Genomic DNA, 9839 nt, shown 5'->3' on the forward strand with positions numbered 1-9839 from the left:
CTTTTATTGCACACAAATTCACGAAACTAAAACATGTTGCTTCCACCCAAAAATGTCAGAAATGCACAAACATCTCTTCAATTTCAGACCCAAGCAAGGAGGAGCTGCAAACAAAACATACTAGTTCAACATGAGCAGGGAAAAAAGAAAATAGTTCCAGGACCAAACACTTCAACACAACGGTGGAAACTTACCAATAGTTAGGCACTTCTCTCTGGGCATTAACAAACAACAACAAACATTGACAAAGCTAATAGGCAGCAGTCTCTCCTGATCTATCCTCTATTGTGTAATTTTTTTTTAGATCGCAGCCAGATCAATATCCTGCCTTTTAATGCACCAAAATGCTTTTGGGTTTTACTTTCAAGAGCTCAAATTGTCACTATGACTGATATTCCGCTGTCATAACCTTTAGGCTAGAGGTGGAAACAACTTTTCCCAGGTGATGGGTCAGAAGAGCACCTACAGAAATATTGTTATCAGCCACACATTTTATTAAAAACCTGTTACAGTCCAGTTGGAAACAGGTGGTACTAGAGCTGGACAAAATATGTGAGATCCTCGGTGCATTCTTTCATGTTAACAATATTATTAGACTTTACACTGAGATTAGATAAGAAAATGAAAGTAAAAGAAACACGCAAGCCTGCTTGCACTGACAGCCACGATCAACCTGCTACTAAATTCAGCGTAATCTAACAACATATTAAAACAAGCGGATGCCTTAGAGAAACCAGAAACATAAATCTAGTAACTTTAAAGATCATAAGAACAACACTGTCAAGTGTTGATCAGAGTAAGATTTTGAAACGAAAAATGACATTAGAAAGAAGGTGCATTTGCAGAACCACTGGAGCTTAACATACTAAATCAGTCCCACAGTCGGCAAAACAACAATATTAAACTATTTAAGAAAAGGGTAGCATCTACAGACAAGCATTGTCAAAGCCAATAGGGGTCACTTTTGAAAGAGTTAGAGCTATTGGTGTTGTAAGTGATAATCAGCTAGATTCATGAAGCCAAATTGCGATCGCAATAGCTTCGAATTAGCAATTGCGATCGCAATTTCAAAGAAAAGGATTCATGATAGTGAAAAAACCAACATTGCGAATTCGCAAAATAAAATTTGCGAGTCCGCAAATAAAATCGCAGAATCCTGGAACAAGCCCATTTGCGATTCTGAAATAGCGAGAAACCATGGATTCTGCTAAATCATTTGCGAACTCGCAAAATACTCGCTATCGCCATTCATGAAAAATCGCTTATTGCGAAAAACCCGAAAATCGCTATTTGCGACGTGCAATTTAAGGAGAACCCAAACCAAGTAAGGAAAAAAAAATAATTCAAAAAAACGTTAGCAAACTACCAACAGGTGCAGGCCTGACCAAACACACTTAAGGACATGCAGCTGGAGCCTGAGGACTCTCACAATGCCAGGACTCTACATGGTGGTCAGGCGGCGAAGACTACAGCGAGCAGCACGGAACAGACGTAGGATCCAGGAGCGGATATTCCGTGTGCGGGTCACCCTTCTGGGCCAAACCAGGGAGCAAATTTACGCGAAGTACCGCCTAAATGGGGCAATGATCATCAAGCTGATCCGGGACCTAGACCCCCTGATGCAGCACCCAACAAGGAGGACCAATGCCGTTCCCACCCATGTGCAGGTATTGTGCAGCCTGCACCTACTGGCCTCCGGAAGCTTCCAGGGGATAGTCGCTGTCGCAGGGGGGATTTCCCAGCCCACCATGTCCCGCTGCCTAAGGAGTTTCCTGGAGGCCATGCTGACCCGGCTACACCACTACATCTCATTCCCCACCAGCCAACAGGACTTGAATGACACCAAGCTGCAATTTTACAATGTAGCACAATTTCCACATATAATAGGATGCATTGACTGTACCCACATCCACATCTGCCCACCAGCACAAACGGAATACATGTATCGCAACCGCAAGTCCTACCACTCCCTCAATATCCAGATGGTGTGCAATGCAAAGACAATCATCACGGACATAGTGGCACAGTACCCGGAGAGCACACATGACTCCTTCATATTCCGGCACAGTGGCATTCACACACGACTGGCCAGGGGAGACTTTGGTGAAGGACACCTACTGGGTAAGTACACATGCCCCACAATATTACACTGTGATAATGTAGCTGCGTAGCACAGGCACTCACCCTCTGCTCCTATCACTCAGGTAACAGCGGCTACACTCTCCGTGAGTACCTCCTCACACCATACCTCAACCCTGCAACACCACCGCAACGGCGTTACAATGCAGCACACATACGCACAAGAAATTGCATTGAGAGGACATTTGGCCTTTTGAAGAGCAGATTCCGTATACTGCACAAGACTGGTGGGGCCATCAAATACGAGCCAGAGGTCTGCTGCCGCATCGTGGCCGTGTGTGCAATCCTCCACAACATTGCTACCAAGCGCAGGATACCTGTAGACATCTCTGGCAGTGAGTCGGAAGGGGACAACCGACCACCTGCACATGTGCGTCACGCACGCGGTGAGAATCCTGCAGAAGGACACAGGCGCCGCAACCAAATCTGCATGAACTATTTCTAGTGCACCCACTCCCCACACCCATTACTTAACTCATGCATGACAACATTAATAATGTCATGATTCAGATTAAGTTAGTCAGAATATTTGTAATTGTTACAGCACAATAAACTGGGCATTCTGCAAACTGGTACATGAATGACATATTGCGTCATATGTCTGTTCTTCAGGAGGGCATGCTTGTAGCAGCAGCATGGCCCCTCATGTAAATGTTCTATTGTTCAATGCCGCCTCCGGGCAGATGCTCCCAACCTCCGTGAGGCAGCAGAGGGCCTGCTGCTGCGGCGGGGTGCTACCACCGGTGGAACGGACTGGCTGCTATGGCTGGATGTAGCCTCACTAGTATCGTCAGCTCCCCCCGCCTGCCCATGGTCGGTAGCCTGCATGCCCTGCACTGCTGTTGACACATGCTCCAGAGCTCTCGCGACGTCCTGGCAGCACTGGACCATTTGGACCTGCATGGCCAAGGAGCGTCGCGAGAGCTGGGAGGTCGCGTTCCCAATTATATAGTTGGACCGCGTGTATGCTGACAGGTGGGTCAGCAGCTGGCGGTGTCTGCGGCGGTTGAGATCCCGCTGGCTGGACATGGCCTGTGTGTTGGCCTCCATAGCAGCTGTCATCCTCTCCATGCGGTCTGACATTTGTGCTACATTTTGGGCGGTCTTGTTCAGTTGGAGGTGGATAGCCGCAAGATGACGGGCCTGGGCTTGATGCACATGTAGCATACGGCGCTCAATGGAGAGCCCACCTGGTCCCACGTTTTGTCCCCTGCCAGCGCGGGGATTGTTAGTGCGCTGCTCCCTCACCAGTCCGCTTGACTGGCTCCTCACAGACGCAGGGCGGCAGGTTGGTTGGCAAACTGCTGCTGGTGTTGCATGCCCCACTGGTGGTTGTGTGACGCACAGTGGTACTGCAGCGCCTGGTCACACAGGGGTGGCACTGGCCACAGGGGCAGGTGGTGTAATGACCGCTGGTGCGGCAGCTTGCCCTGATGGTCCGGGCTGTGGGGATAGATGTGTGTCTCCCTCTGTTTCCTCCGTGATGTCCTCAATTACCAGGGCATCGCTGTCTGTGCTGGGGACTTCTGCGCCACCTGTGATGTAAAGTGGACGTTGATTAGTGACATGTTTCTTACACATTTAGGCTTCCTACATGCATGCAGACTACCATTCCCTGACTCGCTGCAGGATTGACTCTCACTAAACATGTCTGGCTTAATGGGGCAAGATGGTAATTGTGGTCAGACTACATGTCCCACAATGCAATAGCGCTTTATTGGTGTGCTTTGGCTGCATGACTGGGGTTTGATATGGGATGCTCTGGAGTCATGGACATTGTTAGGGGACAGGGGGTCGCAGTCGCATGGCACTTACCTGGTGTGTCTTGGGTGGGTCCGGAGGAGTCCAGCTGGGTCACACCCACGCATGCCTGCGGATTTATGGTGTCCTCCACTCGGTCCTCCAGTGGTGTGTTCGGTGGGACAGTGGGCTCCCCTCCACCTGTCGCCACACGCTCCCCCAGCCTCTCCGCAATCTTCTCCTTTGACCGCCCTCTGAGGTCATACCAGCGTTTTTTTATCTCGTCCACGGAGCGCTGGGTCACCCCCACAGAGTTTACTTTTGCGCGGATGCGCAACCCTATCCGCCTTTTATCGGCCTCGGCCACCCTTCCGGAGTCTTTACCGAAGAGCCGATTGTGGTCCTTGCAGACTCCTTCAATCAAAAATTCGAGCCCTTGCTCAGAAAATTTTATTTTCCTCTTTCTCCCACTGGAAGATCCACCTGCAGCTTCCTGTGACATGCTTTCCACTGGGGCGTCTCCTGGTTTACTCCTGTAGGCACACTGGAGGGGAGCTCTGATAATGCTGCTTCCAGTTCAGGCTCTCACTGCTGAATGAGGGTGGAACCTGCCGACTTCCTGGTTGTGATGTCATCACTGTGCTCAGGATGCGACTTCCCATTTTTGCGATCTCGCAGTTAGCGAGATCGCAATTTGCGATTTCGGTAATTGCGAGATCGCAATTTCAACACGGATATCGGCCGATTATGCGAATATTTACCGATTTTCGGGGACTCGCAATCGGCGATTGCGGCCGATTGCAATTCGCTTTTTTTCTCGCAAATATTCATGAATGCCATTCTGCGATTTCTTAATTGCGATTCGCTTTTTCTCGCAATTTAGGAATCGCAGATTTTGACATTGATGAATCTGGCTGAATGTCTTTTACCCATGTGTTATGGAGTAGAGTGCATGCATGTGGTGTGAAGTGGAATTATGTGGGTTGGATTGGAATTCTTAGTTAAGGAATTGTGTGGGGTGGAATAGTGTGCTGTGGAGTGGATTTGTGTACTGGAATTATGTGGCATGGTGTGCAGTGGAAGTATGGGATAGTAATTATGTGGTATTGAATGTACTGGAATTATGTGGAGTGGGATTGTTTATCGTTGAGTGTAATTATGTGCATTTGTATTTTGTGTTGTGGAGTGGTAGGCATTGGAGTTTAATTATGTGGTGTGCTGTTGAATTATGTGGCATGATATGGAATTGTGTGGTGTGGATTGGATGCATGTAGTGTGTTGTAAAATTGTGTTGTTGAGTTGAATTTGTGGTAATAAGGGTTGTGAAATTTCAAAGCATTACACAAAGAGCTCCTATACCAAAGGAGACATGCCAATTCAGTGGAAAATGCCGATGGAGCAGTATGTGTCTAGTGGCAAATTTTGCAGCATATTGTTCCAAATATATGACTGAAGCATGGTGCGATAGAGCAATGCCATTTAAAGAAAGCACCTTTTCCCTTGAAAATGTCTCTTGAAAGGGCCACTAAATGTGTATCATGCAACTAGTTAACGGTACAAAAAAACTGTAGAAATTGGATTGTTGTGCGATTTGTTCGTCACACAAATAAAGTGTCTTGATCCAATTTAAATATTTCCATCAGATGTCAGAATTTCAAAAAATAATGAGCCTCATTTGTACCTTCCTTGCTGCTGATTTTTATAGAAAAATATGTAACATTCATTAAGAAGTTGTTACATTTTTGTTATGCATTAGAAAATATTTAACACATCCTGTACCCCAGCAAGATTGGCATTTGGTTTACACTACAAACTTCCTTGACTTTCCAATCAGGGAGAGAAGTAACTAAACACAATCTCCATGTTAAACAAGAATCAGTTTGTCAGAAGACGTTTCCTGACACTTGACCTCTGTCTTTGAACTCATAGCAACCAGGACTCAAATACAAAATGTCAACGCCGCTTTATTGCTCATTCTCCTTTAGAATTTGTGCAGGGTTATTCTGGATGTTCCCTGTGTAATGAGTGACTCTTGGGGGCAATACTAGCTTGCAGCATGGGCGGGGGCAAACGCTTGGTGCGCAGTAATTCAGGCCACACTGGTGCTGGGAGTCAGAAGTTCTACCCTCGAGCGGCTTTTATTACATCCCCGCAGGCCACGCCTGGCCTGCGATGTGGTGCAGCTACACAGAGGCATCTAGACCGCTGACTATTACATCCCTATCCAACTTAGTCTTTGAAAACAAAATCAACTTCAAACATTTCAATTGTCAAGACACACAGTCTTGTTACTTGCGTGAATCTCGAGGGGCGGTGTCTGAATGTCATCAGCAAATGAAGTCCCGCAGTCGCTGGCTCGGATGGGGGTTCAGCCTCAGGCTGTACCTCTAGGGGCATCTGCGCAGACACGTGCCATCAGCGCCTGAGCCCGCAGGAGGAGGGCCAGACTGAGGTGAGCTGGTGATCTCTGAGGTCTCTCGGTCTCCGCCGATCCCCGATCTTCCATTGCTGTTATCCGGCGTTGGGGTGGCGGGCAAACTTGGCTGTTCACCGGAGGACCTCCCGGGGTGTTCTGCCGGGACCTCCTTGAACCATGAGATGTTCTGGGACACCTCTCCCCCCCCTCTCCTTGCTGTTACCATAGTTCCATGGTTTGCGGTAACTGTCAGGTGCCTTGCTCATACTGGGTCCTGAACTTTCCTCCCGGACGGCGGTCTCGTAGGATGACGGTGGCCCCGGTGCGGAGCGTTCTTGGTGTGGCATGGCGGCGGAGACTTGCTTGCTGGTTGCGGCGAGCTCTCCGATCCTGCACGTCTTCGGCTTTCAGTGGGGGTGGCAACCACCCTGGATGAGTGGGGATCAGGTCTCTTCTCGGGCCTTGGAGCATGAGTGCCCACAGGCTTCTCTGGATGGTGCAGTGGGGTGTACTCCGATATTCTCTCAGGAATTCATGGAGTCTCTGTTCTGGGTCGGCCTGTTCAACCACGGCGATGCGGAACATCTTGTTCAGGGTGCACATGAAACGCTCAACATAGTCGTTGGCCTGGGGCCATTGAGGGGTGACTCGGCGGTGATGGATCCCTCGCTGCCTCAGGAACGTTGCAAACTCAGCTCCTTGAAACGGCGGTCCGTTGTCACTGTGTAATTCCTGAGGAAACCCGAACATGACAAACACCTTCTCCAGAATCGGCCCCACATGGTTGAATGCGGTGGACACGACTGGCTCTACTATGGGGTACTTCGACAATGCATCCACAATTACTAGCGTGTGTTTCCCTCTGGGAAAACTCATGAAGTCCACACTCACTTTGGACCACGGGACAGTGCAGGCTTCCTCGGTGATCACTCGGATAGGTCTCTCTGGGGCACTTGTTAGCTGGCACGATGGACAGCGGCGGACGTATTTCTCGACCATGGTTTCTAGCTCAGGGAACCAGACTTTTTCCCTCATCCGTGCTTTCATTTTGGTAACCCCTGATGTCCTCCATGGGCTAGTTGGACCACTCGGTGTTTAAGGGCTTGCGGTATCACCAGTCTTGTTCGGCAGAATTTCGGCCCTTGTGGCGCTGAGTTCATTCCGTATCCGCCACAGTTTTGTCAGGTTGTCACGGTCTTCTGGGCTCCAGGTGTTGGCCTGGCGAAAGTAGTTCATCCAAGATCCCTCTTGGACAGCTCGCAGGGTCCTAGTGTACACTGCGTCGGTGGAGGCAGCTCCTTTGATGTCATCTAGGGTCATACTCTAGTGGCATGCCGCTAGGGATATCAGGCGGGCGTAATGCTCGATGTCATTGGTATCTTCTTGCATCTCTGGCGGAACCGGGTGTCTTGACTGAAAGTCGGACGGGTTCTTGGCTCCTGGCCTATACACTACCTCCATTTCATATGGTTGCAGCTGAACCGCCCAACGCTCGATGCGTGGGGGTGGGTGAGGCGCCGTCCCTTTGAAGAGGGGAACGAGGGGCTGATGGTCAATGACCATGGTGAACCGCTGTCCTTTGAGGTACAAATGAAAATAGCTGCAGGCCCATTTGATGGCTAGACCTCCCGCTCGATCTGAGCGTACCTCGCTTCCGTGGGTGTGAGAGATTTGCTGGCGAACGCCTGCACCTCCCAGAGGCCCGGTTCATGCTCTTGAGCCAGTACCGCTCCGAGTCCCACGGGGCTTGCATCGACAGTACCTCCGTTCGTTTGGCCGGATCGAAGTACGCAAGTGTTGCTTCACCCAGGAGGGAATCTTTTATGCCTTGTAACGCGTCTTCTTGTCTTTGGCCCCACTGCCAGGTGGCATCAGCTCTCGTGAGGGCCCGCAGTGGTTCAGCTCGCGTGGCCAGGCCAGGGATGAACCTCCCGCAGTACGTGGCCATGCCCAAAAAGCTTCATACTTCCGTTGGTGTTCTCGGCACGGGGGCATCCTTGATAACCTGCGACTTCCTCGGATCAACTTGGATGCCTTCCAGGTTGAACACATACCAGAAGATTTCCAAGGATGGCTGAAAGAATTGACATTTGTCTTTGTGCAGGGTTACTCCATACTCGCCAAGGATGTTTGTGGTGGTCCGCAGCTGTCGCTGAGTGGTTTAGAATATCGTCACTCACGTTTAGGACCCCACGGAGTCCCGATAACAGTTCACGTATTGTGTTCTGGAACACATCAGCTGCCGAGGATATTCTGAAGTTCAGCCGTTTGTACCTCCGTAGTCCTAGATGGGTGCTAAAGGTGGTGATGTACCGGCTTTCCTCTGATAGGGGAAGTTGGTCATACCCTGCGTTCAGGTCTATTTTTGAAAACCATTTGGAGCCTATGACCTCTGCGATGATGTCATCCATCGTCGGTGTTATCTGGCGTTCCCTTCGAATAACTTTATTCGGCAGCCTCATGTCGATACAGAGGCGTATGGCTCCTGGCTGTTTCGACTTTTCAGCTATGACCATTGAGGACACCCAGGGTGTGGGTCCGGATATTTTTTCGATGATCCCTTGTTTTTCCAGAGCTTCTAACTCCTTTTCCACCAGCGGCTGTAGTTGGAATGGGACTCTTCTATGTTGCAGGGGACTGGGGCGATGGTCTTGTCAATGTGTAGTTTGATGGGGTCACACTTGATGCGCCCTAGTCCCTGGAAGAGTTCAGGGAACTGGCTGAGCAGCTCTTCTACCTGGTAAGTCTGGATCCACGTTGCGAAGGAGATGAGCCCAAGGTCTTCCGCGGTGTGGCTGTTCAGGAGGGTATCTGCTTCCCTGTCGATGACATGAATTGTCACCGTAACATCAAGATCATCTTCCTTCATGGGTACGAAGATCTTTCCTTTCAGTGGGAGGGGTGTGTCTGCTCCATAGGCGTATATTCTGGTTTTGGATGGCATCACCGGAGGGCGAGGCCGTAGACGGCGATATTGTTGAAGGCCCATGACATTCACTGTTGCCCCCGTGTCAATAACTTGCCTTTACTTCCGTTCCCGCGACGTGGACCATACACGTGGGTTGTGGCCTGCGCCGTTGCTTAAGTTCCCTCGCAAATTATATGAGGTATACCTCCTCATCATCGTCTTCCGATGAATCCTCCACCGTCGGCGGTGTTTCTTGCTCTTTCTCTGTGTCTCTTCAGGTGGTGTGGGGTCTGTCATGGACAGTTGTCGAATGACTCGTGTTGGGGTCCTCTGACTGCAGAATACTCAGCCCCCGGTGCGTCTTCGGTATACGGTGGCAAAGTGGGTATCCAACAGTTGGTGCAGGTTTTCCCTTGTGCGGGGCAGTCCTTTGCAGCGTGTGGTTCATTTCCACAGTATCCACATCTTGGCTTGATGGTGTCCGGCCTTGATTTTCTGAATGATTCTCCTTTCGGCTTGGCCCGAAGTGCATCGGCTTGTTCCGTCTTGATGGCGTCGGACCGCCCTTGGGGCTTGATTAACACTTGGTCCATCTCGTTTGCCCTGGCAGCAGACAGGTCGTGCGATCTTGCCAGT

General features: G+C 50.0%; 1 protein-coding gene across 1 annotated transcript; it reads right to left on the reverse strand.

The window, feature by feature from the left end:
- Positions 1 to 2653: 2653 nt before the first annotated feature.
- LOC144772972 (t-SNARE domain-containing protein 1-like) lies at positions 2654 to 4476 on the reverse strand. The gene is made up of 2 exons (XM_078657694.1): positions 3955 to 4476; positions 2654 to 3674 (listed from the first exon to the last, which is right to left on the reverse strand). The coding sequence occupies exons 1-2, from the start codon at positions 4379 to 4381 to the stop codon at positions 3505 to 3507; spliced, it is 597 nt and encodes a 198-aa protein (XP_078513820.1). The 5' UTR covers positions 4382 to 4476; the 3' UTR covers positions 2654 to 3504.
- Between the last annotated feature and the right edge of the window lie 5363 nt (positions 4477 to 9839).

Source organism: Lissotriton helveticus, chromosome 1_1 (genome assembly GCF_964261635.1).
Source record: "Lissotriton helveticus chromosome 1_1, aLisHel1.1, whole genome shotgun sequence".
Taxonomy (NCBI): Eukaryota; Metazoa; Chordata; class Amphibia; order Caudata; family Salamandridae; genus Lissotriton; species Lissotriton helveticus.

Coding starts and splice junctions, on each gene's coding strand:
- LOC144772972 (XM_078657694.1), bottom strand. CDS start 4,381: ATGTCACAGGAAGCTGCAGGTGGATCTTCCAGTGGGAGAAAGAGGAAA. Junction 3,675..3,954: donor ACCCACCCAAGACACACCAG/GTAAGTGCCATG, acceptor TTTACATCACAG/GTGGCGCAGAAGTCCCCAGC.